Source organism: Protomyctophum parallelum (assembly GCF_964188405.1).
Source record: "Protomyctophum parallelum genome assembly, chromosome: 10".
Taxonomy (NCBI): Eukaryota; Metazoa; Chordata; class Actinopteri; order Myctophiformes; family Myctophidae; genus Protomyctophum; species Protomyctophum parallelum.
Window position 1 is genome coordinate 45,515,166 of NC_139704.1, and position 25,770 is coordinate 45,540,935.

Below are 25,770 nucleotides of genomic sequence, written 5' to 3' on the forward strand. Positions count from 1 at the left end.
GTGTAAATGTAGTTAAACTTTGTTAAAGCTTCGCCATCTAACTTATGAATAATTGTAATTGTGTCTCTATGGTAGTGTATATATACGTTATACAATTGGGGTGGTTGTATTTTGTGTTCCTGCTCTACTATTGAGACATTAGCCCATTCTGACCTGAGATCAGATTCACACGAGGTTTCCACCGGACACACACTGGTCTGATGAACCCATTCTGACCTGAGATCAGATTCTAAAAATGTCAGTCGTTCTTCGATTTTTCAAAAAATAGCAGACCTACAAGCTCGTATCGCGCCACTCGGTGGCGCGATATGAGCTTGTAGATCTGCTATTTTTAAATAGCTAAAGCATGACATGATGCTGACACCAAAATGGGTGCCCGGTCAGAATGGGTTAGAGACTATCAATGTCATGCCTCACCTTGACACAGTATCTGACACATTTTGACCTGATGAGTAGAGATTCATTTTATCCCCTGAGCAAGCATTCAGTCTCTATTATATCAATGGTTAAAATATATAAATAAATCAAATCCGGCCTGGGGCAGAAGAGGAAAGGTAGAGTTCCGCTTTAGATTACAAGTTTGTTGTAAAAGACTGGGTGATAATAAAAAAAAAGAAGCACAATCTCCCATATGATTTGCATTAATAGGGGGAGAAATGAAGAAATGACAATGTCGATTATACTGTTACATAGGTGTATCGTGGTTCGTGCATGGGGTCAAAATATAAATAAAATCATGCCTTTTGTGCAAGTGGAGACTGGTGCACATTGTGAAGTGATTTGGACAAAGACTAGCCTATTATAAACACCATTTAATAACCATTCTACCCGTGGGTCTAGCTTATTGTGTTGTATTATAGTGATAAGTAAGTCCACTACTAGCCTATGATTTCCCAATGATTCCGCTGGCTAACAGAGGGCTCACAGTCACAGACATAATTCATAAATGAGAAGAACCTCCTTCCATTTGAAATGTATTGGAACCATGGCGGCTCGGATTCCAGTTGCATTCCTAATATGGGCAGAGATGTAGACTACAATAAAAGATGTTCAACACACAGTCGGTTTAGCAAAAGGGGCATCTGAGGACATTGTGACATTTCGAGCCACCATTATGTTGTACTGTCTAATGTTTTAGATATTAGCCTATCAGTGTCTTTCTCTTCTCAAAAAGCCAACATGATCTTAAAACTATACTAATATTAACCCCTTCCAAACATGCGTTTTTCACTAAAGATACCAAGTGGTTTAATTTGGTTCAAATATGGTATTTGTATGCTGCATAATTTAAATGTATATTAGGCAATTGAGAATACAATAGCCGGTATACAAATTGTAGATAGGCTATGCTGTTTTTTCCTCCCACAAAATTGTAATTGTTATATATTTTTCAATTAAATTTTTTTTTTAAGTTGTCTACATCAGTGGTTCCCAAAGTGGGGTCCGGGGACCCCCAGGGGTCCTTGAGAGAGTTCCAGGGGGTCCCCAGCTGAATTATAGATTAGAAACCAAATGGACCCTTATGGGTGTGTAACTCAGAGAGTACAAATGGAACCAAATAGACCCTAACGGGTTTGATTGATTGATGAATGTATTAACAGATTGGAGAATTACAGTACATTTCAAGCACAACTCAAAACAAAACTGTTAACTGTGGACGATTCATGTTTTACGGGGGCCAGTTTCGAATAGCAGCCGTCCGTAGGTGCCCTTTGAGAGCGGTTTTGAAGGAGTCAAGTCTTAATGACTGTTGGTAGGGCGTTCCACATTTTGGTGGCATATAGGAGAGAAAATAATTTAGTCCCTTGTTTGTGCCGAATCTGGGTTGCACATGGTTAGTTGCGTAGAAACCTTGTACTAGGGCTCCTGTTAGGGTCTTCAAGGTGTTTTTGTTTACCAGTGAGGAGATCCTCACTGAAGATCTTGTTCTTTGGTTGACTTTTTTGATTACGTTGGCGGCCATTTCTTCTTTTCGTGTGATAATATTGTCATCCACTCTAATCAATAAGTCATCAGCCTTGCTGAGATTACTATTTGAACCAAAGAGAATGGATTCAGTTTTTCCCAGATGTAAAGATAGTTTGTTATCAGCGAGCCAGGTGCAGATTCTACAGAGCTCTGAGCTGAGGGCCTTTTCAACCTGCAGCTTGTTCCTGTCTGAGATCAGCAGTGCTGAGTCATCTGCAAACAGGAACAAGTTGCAGTCACAAGCTGATGTCATGACGTTAACATATATCAGGAACAGTAGAGGCCAAGGGGCCAGCTTGTTTACCAGTAGGCTATGGACTGGTTCACAGTGTCAAAAGCTTTTTGGAGGTCCAGCATGGCCATGCCGCAGTATTTGCCAGAATCCACCTCTTGTTTGATGTGGTCGCTCAAATAGAGGAGGCATGTGTCAGTGGAGTGGGATGTTCTGAAGCCAGATTGGAATTCGTACATTAATTTTTTTGTGGCAAGATACTTTTCCACCATTCAACCATTTCAGGGTCCATATTTTTCCATTTGTACACACTCAGAGTTAAATTAAGTTTGATTTTGCAATATAAATTGGGGGTCCCAGAGATAGAAATGCCATTAAATGGGGGTCCGTAATCCGTATAAACGAATGCATGGGGGTCCTTGGAATTAAACAGGTTGAGGATCACTGCTAGAGCCGCAAACATCTTCTCTTATTGGAATGGGGGTCCCTGGCTCAAATGGGGGGTCCGCGGGCTAATTAGTGTCAATTTGGGGGTCCTTGACATGAAAAGGTTTGGGAACAACAAGTGGGTAAAAGTAAAGAAGGCAACGCAAAGTTCAGATGCAGAGAGAGGTCGTGACGCTTCTCTTTCCAATATGAACATCTTGGCGGTCTTGGTGTCACTCAGATCTGGATTCGACCGGTTTTATCCGGTCATGTGCGCATGCGCAATCGGTGTAAACAGGAAGAACCGACTAGAACCAGAGGAAAAATTGAAAGAGGAGGAAGAAGGCACAGTCCATAGAGGGGAGAAAACACCACTAACATCTACTTTCTTCACCAATTGGCGTAAATAAGAGACACCGAACCACAACTGCGCTGTGCAGCAGTCTTTCAACAATCATAATCATAATAATAATTTCTAACATACGCTTTAAAAAAAAAATCCCAGACAGTGACGCGGAATAATTCCACCTCTAATGGCCTCCTGGTGAGCCGCAGACTGGTCCGCGCGCGGGGTCGGGTGGGGCTGTGCTCTAAATCAAACAAACCCAACGCCTTCGTTGTCAGTACAGTTGTGCCGCTTGGGTTGGCTCGTTTTTATACATTAGGACAATAATAACAACAACAACAACGACGACGACGACAACAATGGTCCAGAAGGACAAGGCGCTGGTGGTGGACTCGTCATCCCAGCATCAGCAGCAGCAGGTTGAGGTGGAGCCCAACCCGTGTTCGGTGCCGGAGGCTTGCTGCGTGGTGGAGGAGGTGTTGGGATCCCCGGGCAATGGCTCCGTGGCGGAGGAGGTCCAGGAGGAGCACCCGGTGCTGGAGACCATCAACGGCCAGAGGCCCTTCATCAGTGGAGTCGTGGAAGGTAAATGAAGTCCATAGCCAGTCAGTGGCGGAAGAAGAAGTACTCACATTTTGTATTCAAAGGTATATTCAGTGATTTCACTCAAAAAACCGTAGGTTTCGTTTTTGGCTGGGACCTAAGCCTTTCATCCAATCAGGATAGAGAGCCAAAAACGAAACCTAAGGTTTTTTTGACCCCCAGGGGTTAACTGGGGACAGGGAGGAACTCCTTATATGGTCAGCACACTCTATAATAGAGAGGATTATCTCAACAAAACAAAAAAATAAGTGATATTTGAATTAAGTGAAATCACTGAATATACCTTTAAGTAAAAGTATCTATACTGCAATGTAGAAATACTCTTGTGAAAAGTAACAATAAAAAAAGAAAGCACAAGGTAAACATGTATAAAAATCTGTTGTAGGTAGAAAATATGCTGAATTGGTTAATGTAGGTATATAATATGGGGATAATAATCTGCAAAGTAGCTAAAAATGTCAAATGACAGGAGGAGGAAAAAGTACAATATTTGCCTTGAGATGTATAGTGGCGTAGAAGTGAACAGTACAGTAGTACAGTAGTGCATCCCGTGGATGCAGAGGTGGTTGTTTTATTCCGTCCCTTAACTATAAAGTGCGTTTTGGGATGCAACATGCACCCTATTTTAATCTCTGCAGAAGTAACAGTTTACAACACCCTCCTATGCCACCAAAATGTGGAACGCCCTACCAACAGTCATTAAGACATGCGAATCCCTTGACTCCTTCAAAATCGCTCTCAAAGGGCACCTACGGATGGCTGCAATTCGAAACTGGCCCCCGTAAAATCTGAATCACTCCCACCGCCCCCCCCCCCCCCCCCCCCCCCCCCCCGTTCCCCTCACTGTATACGTTTCTTGTCCCTTTTTACCTCCTTTATGATGAAATCCTGTTCTGTTCTGTAACTATATAGAAGTGTATATTTGTATGTCTCTAAATGTTTTGATGAATTGAACAAGGTGGACCCCTCTTGTAAACAAGTGTAATGCTTAATTGGGTCGTCCACTCACAGTTCTTTGTATTGAGTTTGTGCTTGAAATGTACTGTAATTCTGCAAACTGTTAATACATATTTCAATCAATCAATCAAAACACCAGGGACAGTGGCCAGTAGGACCGTTTATACTTCAGGAGGGCCATTAGTAATGGAACTGATGAATGTCGGTAGACTCGGACTGTATTGACGCTAGGGATGTGAATTATCGATTCATGCATTAATAGTTCATTGATACATTAAGATAAGGTTATCGATCAGCGTTTTTGTAAAACATACGAGAATCTTAATTTCCCTCAATGTCTAACATACAAATCTACATTTAGCTGATATACGGAAATAATACAAAAGGCATATTATATTCCTTAAACAAATATGTATTTGAGCATTGACAATACAGGGCCAGGCAATGGCATCTTTGTATGTGCGTTCCTCGGCTACACGTGCGCACAGACAGCATTGCATTCACAGAAAACCACCCAATGATAGAACCGCGTAATCTTCGATGAATTACGATAAGTTATTAACTGTTAACGACTACCGACTAATTTCTTATCGGCGATTAATCGATTAACTATTAACATCCCTAATTGACGCTGTTGTTTGTTTGACACAGGCTTTTATGGTCGGCCATGGACAATGGAACAAAGGAAGGAGTTATTCAGAAGGTAGGCTTTTCTCTGTGTTTTATTTAAACCACACACACTGCACCACAGTGACTGGTGATTTTTCAGCTCGACATTGACACCGTTTCTCACTTTTTCTCAGGCAACAAAAATGGGGGCTAAATACATACCTTTATGCTCCTAAAGACGACTACAAACACAGAATGTTCTGGAGAGAATTGTACTCGGTCGAAGAAGCAGGTGATTATATTATATCTCGTCGTATTAGAGAAGGCCCAAGTCAGTCGGACTCAGTCAATTTGAACTGTTTTCGTTTTGAAACATTTTTGAAACTGTATTTCACTGAAGTTCTCAGTAATAGCTCGTCAATAATTGATTGATCTGTTCGACTGTCTTAGAGCAACTCATGACTCTGATCAGCGCTGCGAAGGAGTACGGGATAGAGTTCATCTACGCCATCTCCCCCGGACTCGACATCACCTTCTCTAATCAGAAGGAGGTGGCTACCCTCAAGAGGAAGCTCGATCAGGCAAGAAGACAGCGTTTTGTTTTGTTTTTTCATAATAATCTTCTTAAAAACATGTAATAACACACATTGCAATGGCATCGGCATGTGTCCATTCTGTCCAAACGCTTTTCACTAATTATATAATTGCCATTTAATAGGTTTCTCAATTTGGCTGCAAGTCATTCGCCTTGTTGTTTGACGACATCGACCACAACATGTGCCCGGCCGACAGAGAGGTGTTCAGCTCGTTTGCGCACGCCCAGGTGTCCCTCACCAATGACATCTTCCAGTACCTCGGAGGGCCACCCAACTTTCTCTTCTGTCCTACAGGTACGTCATTCCCGTGGCTGTGCATGCTTACATTACAATCTTTATAGGGATCAACCGATATAAGAGAGACTGATGGCCAAAATTCAAAGCACATAACAAGGCTTTGTCCCCTCAGCCATCGCGGCATTAAACAAACTGCCCCGCCGATAGAATGGTTCTGTACACAGTGGGGACCTCATGTTTTTTCTTTTTGTATCGTCTTGTGTTATGTGCTCTGTGTTGTTTTTGATGTGGGTGTTGAACAGATTGTGAAGACAAATATCCTTCGGGACTATAAAGATTATTATTATTATTATTATTATTATATAAAAAAAGTGCAGGGAGCTGAACTAAATACTATACCCTCAAATGATTTGTTCTATCAAATGCAACATAATTATCTTTCCCCTGTAAAAATAATGAAAATAAATAATAAACTAATCAAGCTGATAATCAAGATATCGGTGACGATATATCGGCCAATCCGATAATCTTCTACAATTTTAAAACATTTTTAAAACAAATAAACTAATGTGTTCCTTTTTGCCTGAAATGCAGAGTACTGTGGGACCTTCTGCTACCCAAATGTTGCCCAGTCCCCCTACCTCCACACGGTGGGAGAGAAGCTGCTGCCAGGGATCGAAGTGTTATGGACCGGTGAGTCTGATGCTGCTTCATCATCACTGCTGAGCCTGACTGTATTAACCCATTTAGGCCTGACGTCGAAATTAAAAAGAAATGTATTTTTTAAAATGTACCTCATGTTTCTATACAAGTAGCCTGGAACTCACCTATGCTTTTCATGGCATAGGCAGCTCCCGGCTAACCTGACTTTGCCAGATGGGGGCGGTATTGGGTAACCATGTTCCCCAACACAGCATCCATCTGGAATCTCTCAGGGAGTTCAGCTAACACCGAACAGCTCCGTGGTCTAACCAATCAGCGCGAGCTAAGGGCGGGATATGTGCGAAACCGGATGTGAAGCTATATAGACACGTCAATATGATTGGTTGTGTTTGCACGCCCACACGGTGATAGACAGACGGTCCCATCCAATCATCTACCAAGTATCTTGAAAAAAAGGAACAGCCCCGTCATTGAATTTGCTTCCGCGATCCCAGATCCCAATAAGCTGTGAAACAATTTTGTGTAGCAAGCTTCTTGGATCTGGCAGCGTCAGGTTAGCTCCCGGCAGGATCCACCGGGAGAAACTATGCGCAGCTGCGCGACATGAGACTAATTACTTAGAGCGACAGAGAGAGAGAGAGGAGTGTGTGTGTGTGTACATGTGTGCGTTTGTGTCAATTTAACAAAGGTGCAGACGATCAGAAATCAGCAGAGAGTGAGCAATGTTTGCTCTACTCTATGCCGAATTGAAGTGGACTCAGAACCAGACTTTTTTTTCCTCCCTGGAAATAAATACGTCTGGGTATCCGAGACTACTACAGTATATCAGTGGTCCTCAATATTTCATGTCAAGGACCCCAAAAAATATATGTAATATGCCGCAGACCCCCGCATCTGAAAATATCGTTGTTCCAGGCCCAGAAGCAAAGATTTGAGTTAAAAACTGAAACTCTGAAAGAATATATATTCAAAGACGGTGAGGCACATTTTCACGACTTTTCTAAAATAGCAGACCTACAAGCTCGTAGCGCGCCACTCGGTGGCGCGCTACGAGCTTGTAGGTCTGCTATTTTTCAATAGCTAAATTATTATAACATAATGCTTAAACAGGGGTTCCCTTCCCCAAAATGGGTTAAATCTTCTACTCGTATGAAAGATAATGTTGGGTCGGTAGATGATGCATGTCTGCTGTGTGATTCCTTCCTACAGGTCCAAAGGTGGTGTCCAAAGACATCACGGTGGAGTCTATCGAGGAGGTGACTAAGATCATACGGAGGGCTCCGGTGATCTGGGACAATATTCACGCCAACGATTATGACCAGAAGAGACTGTTCCTGGGTCCCTATAAAGGGCGTTCCACGGAGCTCATCCCCAGACTGAAGGGCGTCCTCACCAACCCCAACTGCGAGTTCGAGACCAACTTCGTGGCCATCCACACACTGGCCACCTGGTACAAGTCCAATATGAATGGAGTGCGCAAGGACGTGGTGATGAGTGAGTATGATCAAGTGAATTGAACCACTTAATGCTTATATACTTTGTCCCCTCTATAGTTGGTCACCTCCTTTTCCCCCCCATCTACACCACATCTCTTCCGCAAAAATAGGATATCTACAAGCTTGTATACATCACATATTTCCACAGAATCGCGGCGTATTGATGGGGTAGGGTGCGCACACTTTTCCGACACACCAAAGGTCCGAAGTTTCGGATCAATAGTATGTCGGAACTAAAGCCTGTACCCGTATTTATAACATGCCCAGATTAGGGATGTTAGGGGTTCATGTGACTAATTATATCTTCAAGTGGATAAAGTATTACTGTCCCAATCATTTGCTCACATAGATCATCTGGTATAGCAGTAAAGGTGCGCCTCTCTCTCTATTTCATACATGGGCAACTGGCGACCCGCGGGCCACATGTGGCCCCCACCTTCACTTAATGTGGCCCTCAGATTAATTTCGGAATACTGATATACTGATTTCAGCTGTTGCAATTCCAAACATGCAAACATGACCTGCTTTAATTACTTACAGTCTAAATTTGTAGCTTGCTGAGTAGTATTACAAATAATGTTATTGTCTTTTTTATGTCCAAAATATTTGTATTTAGTTAAAATGACTTCAGGATTAAAAATGGCAAAAAATTATTAGCTCAAGTTCAAAACGCGCGTTTTGAACTTGTACATTGGCTATTTATGCTATGACATGCATGCAATGTGGCCCCTCTGGAGTGAGTATGGAAATATAATGGCCCTCTCCATCGTCAAAGTGGCCCACCCCTGCTCTATTTCCTTACCTCTTTTTTTCCCTCTTTGCCCAGCGGATGGGGAGGACAGTACCGTGTCCATCCAGATCAAGTTGGAGAATGAGGGCAGCGATGAGGAGCTGGAGACAGACATGCACTACAGCCCTCAGCTGGCGCTGAAACTGGCCCTCACCGAGTGGCTGGGGGAGTTCCTGGTGCCTCATCAATACAATAGTAAGTCACGTTTATTTTCTTTACTTTCCATACCGCGCTGTTCCACATTTATGTGCCAGCACTTGTGGTTTATGCTGTATTACGTGTAAATTATGCTTCTTGGATAGCCTACAGCTATAGTTTTTTTTTATATACTAGGTTAGGTGATGATGCAACATCATGTTAAGACAGGCTATGCTTTTCTTCTTCCCAGGCCGACAGGTGGCTCTCAGCCATGCCAAGAACGCGGCCTTGGACGCGTTGTCCCAGAGCGTCGCCCCGCTCTGCTCCGCCACCACGGTCACCGGGGTGTTCCAACAGCCCATCATGTCTACGGCGGCGTCGTCGCTCTGCCCCGACCCAGAGAACCACCCCATGGCCAAACGACACCCGGGAGGACAGGAGGTACGTTTACTAGACCCAGAGAACCACCCCATGGCCAAACGACACCCGTGACGACAGGAGGTACGTTTACTAGACCCAGAGAACCACCCCATGGCCAAACGACACCCGTGAGGACAGGAGGTACGTTTACTAGACCCAGAGAACCACCCCATGGCCAAACGACACCCGTGAGGACAGGAGGTACGTTTACTAGACCCAGACAACCACCCCATGACCAAACGACACCCGTGAGGACAGGATGTACGTTTACTAGACCCAGAGAACCACCCCATGGCCAAACGACACCCGTGAGGACAGGAGGTACGTTTACTAGACCCAGAGAACCACCCCATGGCCAAACGACACCCGGGAGGACAGGAGGTACGTTTACTAGTGCGGCTGTGGCTCAGGAGGTAGAGCAGGTCGTCCAATGATCCCTGGGTCGGCGGTTTGAATCCCGGCTCCTCCGACCTGTCCACATGTGGAAGTGTCCTTGGGCAAGACACTGAACCCTACATTGCCTCCAATGAGTCGGTCGGTGTTAGCTCGCCACGGTCGGTGTGTGAATGTGGGAAGTGAGGACGATGGCGTCGACTGTTCGACGCTGGCTTCACCTCCCAATGTATGAATGAATGAACCACATTGAGCACAAGGAAAAGCGCTATAAAAATGCAATTCATTCATTATTAGTCCATTGTTTATTGAACTTGGACCCTCATGTGAAAATGTTTCGTGCCAGGGACCCCCAAAAGAGTACATTTGTTCCAAAGAATTGAAAAAAAAGAAGTGACACCGCTTTGAGCTTGTACGTTTGCTTTAATAGCCAATGTATAAATGGATATTTATAGGACCCTTGGTGATCCCCAAACCCTACTTTGAGAAGCAGATGGCACAAATCCCCTCTCCTGATTTTGAGACGTCTGTGCGTATCCGTGTGGAAGATAAATGTTTTCCACCGTGTCCTCTCTGGTCTAGACCGAGGTCGAGGAGCCCATGGAGATGGTGGTGGAGAAGCAGGACGAGGCAGAGCCGGGGGCGGGGGGCGTCCAGCCCGACTCGGAGGAGAAGCTCACCATCGCTCCCACCCTGGGCGACAAGATGGCCGACGACCTGAAGCCCATGGACACGGACAAGGAGAGCCTGGCGGAGTCCAAGTCCCCAGAGGAGTGCATCCAGGAGGACTCTGGCAGTGACATTGCCCCCATGCAGACTGACGAGCAACTGAAACAGGTACGTTTTTTTTACTGTACGTTTTGCCTGTAGGCACGTCGCAGCTTTTACCTGATCGCATGATGATCGGAGATTGGCTATTTTCATAATAATTGCAAACTCAAACGTCCTTATTTGTGGGCCCCTAATGCAAGCATACGTCTTCCGTCCGGCTAGATGTTCGTGGCTGGTTTTCAGTTTCCTCAGGACCTGTTCGTGCCCGGCCCCGACGAGAAGCCCCTGTTCACGACGGAGCCCCTCACGCTGGACGACCTGTCGCTGCTGGCAGAGCTGTTCTACCTGCCCTACGAGCACGGGCCCAAGGCCGTGCAGATGTTGAAGGAGTTCAACTGGCTGAGGGCCAACAGCAGCAGCGTCAGTGTCAACTGCAAGGGCAAGGACCCCGAGGTATGCACCCATGCATCCAGGGTGCATTTTTTTTCAGCGTGATGTAGCATAGTTTTAGTCATTTTTTTAATTTATATTTAATATATTTATAATATTTTTATAGAAGCACTGAGAAAACTGTTGTGCCTTTCTTCGTCCTTTTTTTCAAAATTAACTACGGTAGCGGTGGTCTCAAAAACATAAGGAAACCGAAACGTTTGCTTTTTAACCCATTCTGACCGGGCACCCATTTTGGTGTTAGCATCATGTCGTGCTTTACCTATTGAAAAATTGCAGATCTACAAGCTCATATCGCGCCACCGAGTGGCGCGATACGAGCTTGTAGGTCTGCTATTTTTTGAAAAATCGAAGAACGACTGACATTTTTAGAATCTGATCTCAGGTCAGAATGGGTTCATCAGACCAGTGTGTGTCCAGTGGAAACCTCGTATGAATCTGATCTCAGGTCAGAATGGGTTAATTGCACTTTGAGCACAGAGCACTTTATGAGCATGATAGAATAAAGGTCTCAGTCTAAGGAGTTTTACTTCTAGTTTCTATACGGTGAGCGAGTCTTTTCCTGTCAAAGTTTCCCTAATATTTTTATGGAACTTTTACACTTTTTCACATAAAAGATGTGACATAAATGTATTCAAATTAAGTTAGTCGTATTTTAGTGAAATTTTGTCATCTGAAATGTTTTAGTTTTAGTGTAGTTGACTAAATATCCTAAGATTTTAGTCTACTAAACCTACAGTCGATTTAGTCGACTGAAATGTATTTTGGCGGGCCTTGATGGCATCGTAAGGCTTGATTTGTAACTTAGCTGCGTGCCGAAAACAGCCGATCCACAAGCTCACAACGGAACGCATCGGTACACAAACAATGTTTTGTCTTGGTTCTACCTGGATCTCCTTTTACACTAGTACTCCCCTAACATTTTTGTCTAGTGTTTATTTTTTAATATTTGAAATTGAAATTGTCAATATATGTTATGTAGTCATAGCTTTAGTCATAACTTAGTTTTTATTTAGTTTTTTTCATCAGTGAAAAAAGATACTGGTAGATAACGAATTTCTTTGTAGAAATTAAGTAGTATGCGTCTTTGCAAAAATCACGTACGCCTAAAAAAAAGTACTGACCTTCGAGCTAAAATTTTTGTATTTATTAAAAAAAAAGAATTGACAAGAATTTGCCTATAATGACAATATATGGGGACAGGTTGAAACTGAAAATGGTTAACATCCAGCTGCTACTAAACAAAATGGTGGAGGTGTACTTCCTATACGGCCCATTGGGTGGTGCATTTTGCTCTAACGAGGTATCCATGGTAGTTTGTAATTACAGCAAAGATGCGATTATAAACCATCTGTAATGGACGAAGCCTTGGGCTGGAAGAGAGGTCACCACGTGGTCCCCAACCTTCTTAAAAGTGTTTAGACCCTTAAGCACAACACTCTCCAGTGTAGCCTTTACGCTCTGTGGGAAATGTGTTGCTGATGTGGAAGCTTGCATTTACTTAATGAAGTAAGACCTTTACTCTGGTGTATTTGAGTCAAAGAGTATTACAGTTATGTCAAAAAGTCCCCTGAAATTACAGATGTATACAGTATGACCGGGTGAATAAGACAGAAATTTAGATGTAAGCAAGTTGTCTGTGTGAAGGTATTGTTTTGTGCTCATGTTGTTACACGCTTGAGTCATACTTTGTTGCGTGCTGTGTCGCCACAAAAATGTCTCCAGACGAGAATGCAGGTTGACTATTTTCCCGACCGGCTCAACAATAATTCCACCACTTTTTGTTGTCTTTTTGGGGTCGGCAGCCAAATGCATATATTTTTTGGGGTCCTTGATATGAAACTGTTTGCGCACCACTGACATAGAAACATGGGGTTTAATTCCACCACTTTTTGTTGTCTTTTGGCTGCAGGTAGAGGAGTGGCAGGCGAGGGCGAAGCAGTTTGAGGACATGTGCTGCAACGTGTTCCAGGTGTTCACCCGCCTGTCCAACTCCGCCAACCGCACCATCCTGTACGACCTCTACACCTACATCTGGGACATCAAGAGCATCATTTCTATGGTCAAGTCTTTTGTCCAGTGGCTAGGTATGCATGACAACCACTAAACCCCACAAAGTAGATGCAACAAAAAATGTAGCCTGACCAAATCCAGCAACGCAAGTATCAACCCTATTTTGGATAAGCTGCTAAAATGCACAGAAAAGCATTCGATGACCAATTTGCGAGCGATCACGTTGTGGCTGCAAGGAATTTCTCTTCCTGGCTAGTGCTTCATAGTTTAGTCATGCACATTGCACATATATAATCGTAGACATATGCTGCACAATCTGCATAACAGATGGTAGTGCTTGTTGTTTGACTGCATTCCCCACCTGTACATCAGGTGAGCACTTAAGCAGCCTCTAACAGCCTCTCTAGTTTGAGCTAATCACCTTCCAACCAACTCGGCCACAACACACATGGCATCGTAGTAGTTTTGATTCTATGTATTGCTCTCGTGTGCTTTTTCTACACAATTGTGTTTAATGGTTTTAACGTGTCCGACTGAATGCCACTTGCACTGCTAATACTGACCGTACGCTAAGCCACGACAGCTTCTCCATTTTGGGTTGTACCAGAACTAGATCTTCTGTGGTCTCCAGCTGGGTCACTGCTGCTTGCTGTGTGTCCAGTACAACAACACTGTTGCATTCCCCCACCCAGACACACTTGCTTCCATCTCTTATCTCTTATCTGTGGGGATGGGCACTGGGGGAAAATCCCCCTATCTCCCTCCCCTACCTCCCCCATGCCCTAGCGCGCACGCGAGCTTGGACAGCAAGGTGACTGGGGGAAGGCCATTCTGGTGCACTACATCTCCGAACCGATCTGAGAACATTTGGAACATGAAGGACACGGCTCCTTCCCGTTCAGCTGTTTTGCACACAGGTGAACCCATATTGAGCTAATTGCACTGACTGTATTTCAGCAGCATCCTCTCTTGAGTAAGAGGACCCAAATGCATAGAAACCCTCTGAATGATTTTCTCAAACTGTATCGAGGTTGACTCACTTATTTCGTATTAAACAAGCCTAATCTGTTAGCATCTCTTTCTCTCTCCTTCTCTCCCATACCTTTGCCTTCTCTCTCTCTCTCTCTCTCTCTCTCTCTCTCTCTCTCTCTCTCTCTCTCTCTCTCTCTCTCTCTCTCTCACACACACACTCTCACAAAATGCAACGGGAGCACCATGATACAACTTGAATGTCATTCAGTAGTCTCGATGACTCCACCTTAACGGAGTGTTGCTTTGAAGGGAGTGTAAAGGCACCAGCATGGCCCTGTAACCCAGTTTCATTCACAGGTTTCTGTCCTGTCCGGCTATAAAAGCTGGTACAGCTGAGGACTAACCTGCCGTACACAGCAGGCAGCATGCCCACACTGGCAAACCCCACACATCAGTCAAAGAGCAATACCTCTGGTATGCAAAATTATGACAATGGCTCTCACCAGCAACGGGGAAGCAGAGCTCACAGTTTTGTCTTTTGTAGATATTTAATTTCCCCCGAAAATGACATTTTCCTGTCGTCATTTATTTTGAACCTGTGCTAGTATTAGCATAGCATGTTACTACAGCCTTTTAGCCCTCCGTTACTGGTGTTGGATGCTGTGCAGCTGGCAGTCAGTCACTACCTCCCTGGTTTTTGTGCTTGACTGCTGAGAATACTTACTAATAATGATTTTCTACTGTTTTCTCCCTTCACTATGTACAGATGGAAGGAATCCACACAGTGTACACACGTTTCTACTGCTTTTGGATCGACAGTGGCCGATTAGTTTTGCACAGTGCAGATCTGTCATCTGATTGTTGTTCATGTTTTGATCAGGTTTTTTTGTTTGTTTTTCCTTTTTAAGTCAGAGTGGTCAATTCATATATAAAAAAGATTAGAAGTAAAGGAAGCAGCCCCCGGATGAAGTCACATTTTGCGCAGCGATTTTAGCCCAGTAATATTAAGTGTTAACTCCAAAATCTCTCTCTCTGGCAGCTCCTCTCTAACTTGTTTTTGTTTTGTTTCTACCAGTAGGCTGATAGAGATGGTTCAGACCAGCCCTTGGTGCACCTACTCAAGGGAATTCACACCCGACTTTAGAAATGTGATCCTGGGATTAGTTTCACTGTACAGTCAGTAAACAAACGGTCACCTTTAGTATTGATGGCCGAGTTATTTGGGGGTCAATACTGTTGCATTGCTACGCTGACCAAGTTCAGGTCTTTATTACAGACTTGGTTGCTAATTTGGGTTAAAAAAAAAAGACCTGTCGTCCCTATTCTGGGGTGAACATTTGACGAAAATGGCTGATGCGTTTGTGACTACGTTTGTAATTTAGCCATCATATTGTCAGTGAAGGAGATTTGGTTACCACGGAGCTAGCATAGAGGTCTGTGGGTGTTTCGTTGGTCTCTCATGCACGTCTCATATGAGGGTACCGTCCGATTCAAAGCAAGTCTTGACTTCCTTCTCGTGGGTGCACCACCTGTGTGCTGTATTGGGCCAGCTCTTCAGAGGTCAGAGTTCAGAGGTTTGATGTGTGTTTTGTTTTTTGGTGTTCCGGCACCCTGCGCGCTGCATTTGTCTGGTCACATGACAGCCCATAGAAGACAGACAAGAGACATGGCTCCTCTTGCTGTCAAGAATCACGATAAGCCGCTTGTTGTGAAGCTTATTGAGCTTTTAAATAAGCTTCTGGATAGCGGGGGGGAAAAAGCATGTGCTTTGTGTAGTCACTGAAGACATGCCCCACACGGCCCCCACGGATGTGCTGCTACTGTGCATTTAATTCCTGGTCTGTCTAGTCTTTGAATAGTAAGTTGAGATGTTATGAGGTTGGGCTGTTCATTCCTCCTTTATATCTCTCTCCTCCTGGCTTGGATAACTCATGCTCCCCCAGTCATGTGACGAGGCAGATAAGATGTGACTTCAGACGAGGTGCAGAGATCAGAGAGGGGTGATGGCAGCTGAAGCTTACTGTTGAATTAGGTGCAGTTACATCTTTTTGTTTGCTTATCATGACATGGGAATTATTCTGGACTCTTTCTGGACTTTTTTTTTTTACCTATTCTGGGCGGGAACCCCTCTTGGTACCTATTCTGACCTGAGATCAGATTCACACGAGGTTTCCACTGGACACACACTGGTCTGATTAACCCATTCTGACCTGAGATCAGAATAAAAAAAAGTCAGTCGTTCTTCGATTGTTCAAAAATAGCAGACCTACAAGCTCGTATCGCGCCACTCGGTGGCGCGATATGAGCTTGTAGATCTGCTAAAGCATAACATGATGCTAACACCAAAATGGGTCCCCGGTCAGAATGGGTTAAGCATTATGTTATACTTTAGCTGTTGAAAAATCGTAAAAATGCGGCGCAAATCTTTGAATATATATTCTTTCAGAGCAAACGTTTTTAACTCAAATCTTTGCTTCTGAGGGGTTCCTGGAACAACATATTTTGAGATGGGAGTCGGCGGCCAAATACATATAATTCTGGGGCTCCTTGACTTGAAATAGTTTGAGAACCACTGACACAGAAACATACGTTTTTCAGTAAACTGTCAGGATTTAGAAGACATTTTGTAGAATCTTGCCCAGTTTTGCTGGATTACAATGCCATGCATATGCTTTCCTTTACCGATGGAATAGCATCCGATCTTTGGGCCGTGGGCCTTTGCTCGAAGGAAATAGCCAGGTCCTTCTCAGGGCCGTGTTTGTTATATTTTCATTTGACCGAGTTTGGGGAATACAAATCACAGAGGCACAGTTTTGCTTTCAACGAGTCCGTCCGTAAATTGGACCATGTAAAAATTAGAGACGTAAGCTTTAGTTGCTTGAGCCCCATTTAATCAGAAAGCTTTTTTTTTAATATATAATTTGACTCTTCCAAACCACCACGTCCTTTCTTTTTTTTTTTCTCTTTAGTTTTACATTTACATATTTCTTTGGATAATGCTAGAGATACCTCTGTGACCCCTGCCCCTCCCCCTCCTCCCACCCCATTTGACCATCCTCCCTTTCATGTTGTGTCAGAGAGCCCCCATCCTGTGGTAACGATGTCCGCTTGGCTCTGCTCCTAACAGGGTGTCGTAGTCAGTCCTCAGCACAGTTCCTTAGTCGAGACCAAGAGCCCTGGGCCTTTAGGGGAGGTCTAGCTGGAGAGTTCCAGGTATCCAATGCACTGAATCTACAGCAATCAAATGGAAAAAGAGTGTTATGAGTAAAAAAAGAAGACAATGCTAAATGCGTGCGCAGGTATGAGAGGGTTTGGTCTGTCTTAAGGTGAGCTGAGTAGATTATTTTTTCCAAATGGGATTTCAGAGTTGGGGGTCCAAAGAGGGCCAGCTGTTTGACATGATGGCACTTCCTAATGAAAACCAACAAAAATAAATAAATTAAGACATGTTTTCAGCAACTGCCCAAAGGAGATGCTGCTTTTCCCTTAGCGCACGCAGTTGCAAGCGAGCATGGCTAGGTTTTTATTTTCATGACATCTCATTTCTTTGCAGGAAAAGCACAGCGCAAAAAATTGTAACCCCCCCACAACCCACTTTCACCCCCTTTGCACGCATACATGCATCTCAGCGCCAGCGTGTTCGCCTGCGGAAAACTCTACGAGCAAACGCGCTTGTCCAGCCTAGAAGTCAAACCATTCTGACCTGAGATCAGATTCATACGAGGTTTCCACTGGACACACACTGGTCTGATTAACCCATTCTGACCTGAGATCAGATTCTAAAAATGTCAGTCGTTCTTCGATTTTTCAAAAATAGCAGACCTACAAGCTATGAGCTTGTAGACCTGCTATTTTTCAATAGCTAAAGCATAACATGATGCTAACACCAAAATGGGTTCCCGTTCAGAATGGGTTAATAGTCTATTCAATTACTTTACATCAGCTAAATGACTAACTTTCATCTTGGGCTTTTGCTCCTGGAGTTTTCAGTTCTCTTCCTGCGCAAGCATCATTACTTTTCTCAACAGGAGGTTCCCGCGCAGCGACACTTTGCGATGCCTTAGAAGAGGGGAAAGGAGCATCTCCTTTAGCCAGTCAAAACCTTGCTCAGACCAAAACGCTGCTTTTATTTAGTTTGAAACAAATATGAATTTTGACGTTTTTGCTTGTTGCTTGTTTATCAGTCAGAAAAAAGGTGTCATGTTATGTTTGCTGCTGTTTTCCCACTGTCAGATCAAACAAGGGATGTGAGTATTTTAGAAGTTCTGTATTTTATAGAACTTTATTTTTTTTAACGGCACAGGTTTGTGCATCATGCTCTTTTTGATCTGATGGTGGCTCAGCGGCAGCAAATGGACCATGAGGCGGTCAGCCATGGCCAAGCGAGCACTAGTGACCGATGAACTGAACCCGTTTGTTTTGGTGTCCACAGCGATTGTTGCCAATAGAATCGGCAAACGATCTTTTCTTCCAGCCTCCACCTTCAATGCCAACCTCCAAAGTCTATTCCTTAAGGCCATACTATCCCAAAGATAAGGTGAGAATTTGTTTCATTAACGTTTTTAAAGGTATATTCAGTGATTTCACTCAAAAAACCTTAGGTTTCGTTTTTGGCTGTGGGACCCAGCCTTTCGTCCAATCAGGATAGAGAGTCAAAAACGAAACCTAAGGTTTTTTGACCCCCAGGGGTTAACTGGGGACAGGGAGGAACTCCTTATATGGCCAGCACACTCTATAGTAGGGAGGATTATCACAACAAAACAAAAAAATAAGTGATATTTGAATTAAGTGAAATCACTGAATATACCTTTAAATGGAGAAAAATATTGCAGATCTGCCACACGTTCTGACCTATTGGGTCAGAACGTGCTTGTCGTATTTATCATATTAAACGTATTTATCATGTTAAAATGTTTATAGGTTTAAAGTGGTTGTGTACGTATGTTGTCTTTATCCAAGAGACAGTCGCAGTTACTGGCCGCATCAATGGATGCAGTCTATTCATAGTATTAGAAAGGTTTAATGGTGTAATGCATGCTTTTTCTCAAAAGGCAAATGTGTATGCATGCTCACCTGTGTTGGGAAATTGGGGGTGGAGATTTTCAAGATCCAAGGCCACCAAACTGCTATAAACCACTGTAATGGACAGGGACTTGAACCCACAGATATGGGGCGTCGCTACCCGTCTGTAAAACAACTGCCCTCTCCAGACCACGAATGTAGCATTTACTACATGGTGAAAGAAATGCAAATGCCCTCCTCTTCTTTCCAAGCCAAATATACCGGAAGGCAGCATTCAGGAGAATTGTTTCTTTCTTGTCTCCTGAACTAATTCGTTTTTCGAAATACATGCGATATACACCGCATCTCCAGTAGATAAAGAGTGCAGGGTTGTGCCCCGAAAATAGCTGATCTACACGTCGCGCTGCGACGTGTTGAGAGCTTGTAGATCAGCTATATTTTGGGCCAAAAGTGCCCTCTTATGGGATTTCAGCCCCTGCCCCTCTAACTGCACGTGCCTGGTGGTAATGGATGTATTTTTGCTTGAATTGCGTTAGTGTAACTTAAGTGTGAAGTTCTAGTAAGTTGAGTATTCCCATCAGAACTGGCCTAGTTTATGCAGCAAATGCTTTGAGGTTAATCTACCATGGCCGTAATGCTTAACCAATGAACTGGGTGTGCTGCACTTAACCCATTTAGACCTGACGTCAAAATTAAAAAAAATGTCTTCAAAGTCCTGACAGTTTTCTGAAAAACCTCATGTTTCTATATCAGTGGTGCTCAATATTTCATGTCAAGGATACCCCAAAAATTGGCCTCCGACCACCATCTGAAAATATGTACGGTAGTTCAAGGGACCCCCCCCCCCCAGAAGCAAAGATTTGAGTTAAAAAACGTTCGTTCTGAAAAAATATATATTCCAAATTTGCGACACATTTTCACGATTTTTCAAAAATAGCTAAATTATAACATAATGTTTAAAACACCAAAAGGGGTTCCCGCCAAAAATGTGTTAAAGTCAGCTTTGGACTGCTTTTCAGCACTAGCTCTTGATCAGGCCTCGTCGTGGGTGAGCTAAATTAGCATTTGAAAATCTACAGGTTTTAAGAGCGCTTTAATTCATGTCCGCCTACCCCAGATTGAAATATGATTCCCCCCGCAGCGCACAAGGACCAAAATCTGCTGAGCTAATAACAGAAGCCCATTTTGGGCAGATGATGAATTAAATTACGTTTTTGAGCTTCGTGCAGTACCACGTGTCAACCATTAGGTGTCCTACCTCACCACAGGATCTTAATGTCTTAATAAACTACCCCTTTCTGAAGCAATTTGAGAATTGTATTCACAAAATAAGTTGTGGATTTAAGGGCAGGTTATATCTGCATGCGTTGAATCGGATCACAACCTCAATTGCGTGTTGTGTGTGTGCTTGTGTGTGTGTGTGTGTGTGTGTGTGTGTGTGTGTAGGGTGCAATCTATAAAATCTGCAAAGAGATGTACTCTGAAGGAATGGAGGGGGATATTGTTCCTTTCCCTGAGCAGGACCCCGACCTCATAGGAGACCGGTATGTTTTGATCAACCGAGTGCCCTTAATATGCTACGAAGTGTGTGTGTGTGTGTGTGACAGTTTTCTGAAAAACCTCATGTTTCTATGTCAGTGGTTCTCAATATTTCATGTCAAGGACCCCCACAAATTATATGTAATTGGCTGCCGACCCCCATCTGAAAATGTTGTTCCAGGGACCCCCCCCCCCCCCCCCCAGAAGCAAAGATTTGAGTTAAAAACGTTGGCTCTGAAAGAATATATATTCAAAGATTTGCACTACATTTTCAAGATTTTTCAAAAATAGCTCCTACGAGCTTGTAGATCTGCTATTTTTCAATAGCTAAATTATAACATAATGCTTAAAACACCAAAAGGGTGCCCGGGCGGTTAGCTCAACCGTCTGGGCCCCTAGAGGCTGCCAAGCCAGCCGGACGGCGTGCCGCGGGTTCGACCCCCGAGCCCGACGGCCTTTGCCACGCGTCACTCCCCATCTCTCTCCCCCTTTCCTGTCTAATTACTGTACCCTATCAATAATGGAAAAACGCTAAAAATAGTCCTGAAAAGCAAAATGCGTTTCCTTTTTGTTTCCATTTTCTTTTTTAAAATCTGAATAGTTAGATAAAGTGTTTACGTCCCCTGCGGTGTCTTCACAGCTTGGTAGGAGGCTTCCTGACTGAGTCCAGTTAGATAAAGTGTTTACGTCCCCTGCGGTGTCTTCACAGCTTGGTAGGAGGCTTCCTGACTCTGAGTCCAGACTACGGCTTTGTGTTGGAGGACGATGAGAGGATCTGCGGCTACGCCCTGGGCACCGTGGACGTCAAGCCCTTCATCAAGAAGTGCAAGTTGAGCTGGATCCCCTTCATGCAGGAGAAGTACCTGAAACCCGACAGTGAGAAGGACCTCTCCGAGGCTGACGTAGGCGGCTCACCTTACCCCTTTTTATGTTCTGTAAATCTTGTGACACGATGTTGTGTGTTTTGTGTTTTATACTGTGTTGTACGAACGAATAGTGAAAATATTAGCCAATCTACAAGCTCACCGACGGGCGGTATTCATTTGTTTTGACTGTTCCTGATGTGTGACGTAGACGCCATGTAACGGTGCCATCTGGTTTAGCAGGGGTTTTAGGAATTATTTTAATTCCGGTCCACTCATGTGAGAGGCAATTCCACGTGCGTCACAGACGGCGGGGGTGTCGCCAATTGTGTGTAATTCCGGGGAGGAAACTACACTGTATGCATTTTATTTGTTTTCTATGTTTACCGCGTGCATACTGTCAGTCGCTCTGTCAGGCCTTACCGTGCGCCTACTGTCAGTCGCTCTGTCAGTCCTTACCGTGCATACCGTCAGTCGCTCTGTCAGTCCTTACCGTGCATACTGTCAGTCGCTCTGTCAGTCCTTAGTACCGTGCATGCTGTCAGTCGCTCTGTCAGTCCTCTGCTAAATGCCTACATTGTAGAATGACGTGCCAAAAATTGGGACACCAGCCAAGTTGAAAGTGGTTAAATGGCGTGTTTTACTCTACTTGCAGAAAATGATGCTGAGCTTCCATGAAGAGGTGGAGGAAGGCCTCCCGGAGTCCTTCCTCTCCAACTTCCCGTCTCTCATCAAGGTGGACATCCACACCAAGGTCACCGACCCCAGCGTTGCCAAGAGCATGATGGCATGCCTGCTGTCCTCCCTCAAGGCAAACGGTAGGTGACCGAGAGCCTGAACTCTGGTATGTTCTATAGAACGCCAAGTATCGGATCGGGTCATATCTGTTTCGGTGAATATGCCAGTCTAACCACCGATCTGACACAGGGGTAAGGGGTTGACACTATGGCAGGTAAATAAAATGTTGGGGCGTGTGGAGTTTTCTTTGGAGTTGCCCAAACTGCAAGTGCACATTTGAGTGAGGAGTCTGCTATAAACACAACACGAGATATAAAGCTAGATAGCTATAAACACAACATGAGATATACAGCTAGATAGCTATAAACACAACATGAGATCACGACACTGGTATCGGTATCGACTAACACAGAAATTGAGGTATCGGGATCGGATCGGAAGCGAAAAAAGTGCATCGAGACACCCCTAATAATTTCATAATCGTGCACCACTAGTAAAACATATTTCTGTTCCCCTTCTGTGTCATTTAAACCCCCAGGTTCCGGCGGAGCGTTCTGCGAAGTGCGTTTCAACGATAAAAGGATGTTGGACTTCTATAATAAACTTGGATGCTTCGAGGTGGCCAAGATGGAGGGCTTCCCTAAAGACATCATCATTATGGGACGCACCCTCTAAAAAAGAACAGTTACCAAGACAATGGCTCTGCGTGGTGGAGAGAGAAACAGGCCTCTGGGGGCTTTTCAAAGATGTGTCTGCTACCTTCATCAGACAAACTTTTGAGTTTTATATTTGATAACCATCTGGGCCCGACAGCGCCCAGACAATCTGTTTTTAGATAGTGGATAAGAAGCACAGCGGCTGTACAGATTTCTGGTACCGTTCCTACACCGTTACATCATCATGTGGCTCCATTGAATTCCTTCTACAGAATCCAAAACGGTCAAGAGGGCCACGATGAAGTCGTCCGCGATCTTCGGCTAGGTCGGTTGATTCGAGATGGGATTGAGTTTCCTCGTCCCAAGAGAAGGCAGGAGGTCAAGCATTATGGCTGAGTTACACTTAGATGTACAAAGAAACAGCTGATCTTGTAGATCTGTTTTTGTTTGTTTTTTTCCCCCCGAAGTATAAATCATGCGTTTATATATTTTATTCAGGTAGCTGCTATGTATGTATGGTTCCCATGAGATAATGCAGAGTCTGTGTCTCTGAAATAGACAGAGGTGAAAACAAAATGAATCGTGGAGAAATAATGCATCTGGAGATGGAGGTATAGGTGACCATTGTGTAGGCTGTGAGGTGACACCTGGAACGGCAGGCCTTGGATTTGTCACAGTGTTCAACTGATTCATGCCGCGGTGTAACTGGCATTTATATGCTAACAGATATCTACTCCTGCATAATTAAGTAAGGTGGAAATTATGGCTTTCTGTGGTTAGTTTGAGAGCCCTCAGTAATTGATCTCTACCAATGGAAAAAGCTTACCGGTACATCTAAATGATTCAAACTCATCTCCACGGTCTCGCTCTAGAGAGGGAGAAACTTCCATTGGATTTTCAGAACCAGACCTTTTCAGTGCTTTGCTTTTTTTTTAAGCCACGTGTTTTCACACCTTTTTCCTTGTGTCCCTTTTGAACTCTCGCCTTTCAGTTAATTTCTTTTAACTTTTTTTTTTACTTCAGTTTTACGCCGCAGACGCCAGTGAGTTTAGACTTGGATTTTATTTCGAACCCGGGTCAGTCAGACTCGGCTAAAACTTGGTGACATGCGTTGGCCTTTGCCAGGCTTGGCAAAGTGATGGCAAAAGGTTTCAGATATGTCATACTTGTTTTTTTCTCACTCATAATTGTTCTTTAACTGGGTATGTTTTAAGCATCACGCTCAGTATGCCTAGCTAGCTATGCTTAATTTATACTCCTTCGCACGACTGTCACTCTAAGTTTTTTTATTTTATAAAAAAAAAAAAAAAAGATATCCAAATAACATTTCCATTCGTTTAGGCCCTCATGACAGTTAAAGACCTGGGGCATTCAGCACAAAAAAACCAACCTTCAATGTAGACAAACATTGTGTAGGGGAGTTTGAGGAATTTGATAGGTAAAATGTATGCTTTATTTATACTCTTATCGTAAGATAACATCACACTATTTTCAGCAAACGACACCATCATACGACAGAGTCTACATGAGGCTTAAATACCATAGTCATGACAGCCGATGGGAGTTTGAACGCTCATAATAACCACTAACCCACGCCCCCTGAAAACAGTGGCTGATCTGGCTGCGTTCAAGAGATTGCAGTGGCCTGGTAAACTGTGGCAGACCGATTTGCTCGTCACGGTCAGCGGTGATCGACGGTCACCTTCTTGTTTAATTGCATTCCTTCCTGCACTGTTTTATTGTGCTATTACACACTCTTGAATGAATGTTCTCTCCAGTGAAAGCCTTGGGGCCCTGGGTGGGCAGTCAGTGCACTTGTTTTTGAAGATGAGTGGTTCTGAAAAAGTGGGAGTCCAGGGACAAGTCCAGGGACTTGGATTTTCGGTGGTGAGGTGACCATCGCTCCGATGGTTTGGATGTCGCCAATGTTGTGGTTTGGATGAGTGGTGGTGAGTTAAAAACAGAGAGAAGGTCTGGGGGGGAAGAGCGGTGGTTTGCTCTTCACCGCGGCTCAGTGACGTCATGTTGTAGTTGCGGTGGTCACCTCACCTCACCACCGAAAATCCAGACTATGAAACCCCCCCCGGGGGGTGTGTTCCAAACGGACCCTCACCCTTACAGGTCTGACTGTAACTATACTCTTAAGATTTATGGTGGTCCTTGAAATTAAGATGAAGTCTGAGAACCACTGAATCCCGTCACCAAAGTGACTGATTACCCACCACCACCATACTACTCGTCCATACTAAAGAGTAGGGGGTTTGGAACAAATATTTCTAGGCCTTTTTTTCGTATCTTTATGTCTTGAATGTTTTATACTCTTGATGTCTTTCATTTATTTTTTTTGTAAATCTACTGTACCGAGTTAAAAAAAGGAAGAGAAAAAAAGAACGCACTTTGAACCATAAAAGAAGTGTTCTCTAGTTGCTTATTTTTGACGGATCAGCAGTTTTTGTTTCCTCATGCTCTTCACTTCAGTAGATGCCTGCCAATGTGATGTTTTGTTTTTGATACTGTTGTACATTCATTCATGATGTGCATGTATGTATGAGGTTGTATTGGATCTGCTGTGGCAGAGGCTATTTGAATAACCTCGTCTTATGATACATGAGGGAGGGGGGGGGGGAGCATGCCGCCCAGGCTCTGGGCATAATTCTCTGCAATGTAGACAGTTGGGGCTGGCCCATATGACTTCAAATCAATATCACGATTATTTCAAACTTTTGTCTTGATTGCGGTTAATGGACGAGTATACGAAATGAGCAGGTTTTCAAGGGTCCGTGTAGATTGACTATATTCACCACCCACCACTGTACAACAAAGTATAATACAGTGTTAAGTGGTTAATAAAACTAATCGATTCACTCGAGAC

At 43.9% G+C, this 25,770-nt stretch overlaps 1 protein-coding gene across 1 annotated transcript; it reads left to right on the forward strand.

The window, feature by feature from the left end:
- The first annotated feature begins 2,952 nt into the window (after positions 1 to 2,952).
- oga (O-GlcNAcase) lies at positions 2,953 to 25,767 on the forward strand. The gene is made up of 18 exons (XM_083775160.1): positions 2,953 to 3,557; positions 5,184 to 5,235; positions 5,336 to 5,433; positions 5,592 to 5,722; positions 5,860 to 6,031; positions 6,569 to 6,667; positions 7,847 to 8,131; positions 8,960 to 9,118; positions 9,312 to 9,502; positions 10,457 to 10,711; positions 10,868 to 11,098; positions 13,008 to 13,182; positions 17,208 to 17,293; positions 18,513 to 18,617; positions 20,549 to 20,646; positions 21,351 to 21,543; positions 22,160 to 22,322; positions 22,781 to 25,767. Exons 1-18 carry the CDS (start codon positions 3,332 to 3,334, stop codon positions 22,915 to 22,917), a joined length of 2,856 nt encoding a protein of 951 aa, XP_083631286.1. The 5' UTR covers positions 2,953 to 3,331; the 3' UTR covers positions 22,918 to 25,767.
- The last annotated feature ends 3 nt before the right edge of the window (positions 25,768 to 25,770 follow it).

Excerpts from the sequence above, each read along its gene's own strand:
- oga (XM_083775160.1), top strand. The coding sequence starts at position 3,332 with ATGGTCCAGAAGGACAAGGCGCTGGTGGTGGACTCGTCATCCCAGCAT. Across the intron at positions 8,132-8,959 it reads GCGCAAGGACGTGGTGATGA|CGGATGGGGAGGACAGTACC; the intron begins GTGAGTATGATC and ends CTCTTTGCCCAG. Across the intron at positions 21,544-22,159 it reads AGGACCTCTCCGAGGCTGAC|AAAATGATGCTGAGCTTCCA; the intron begins GTAGGCGGCTCA and ends CTCTACTTGCAG.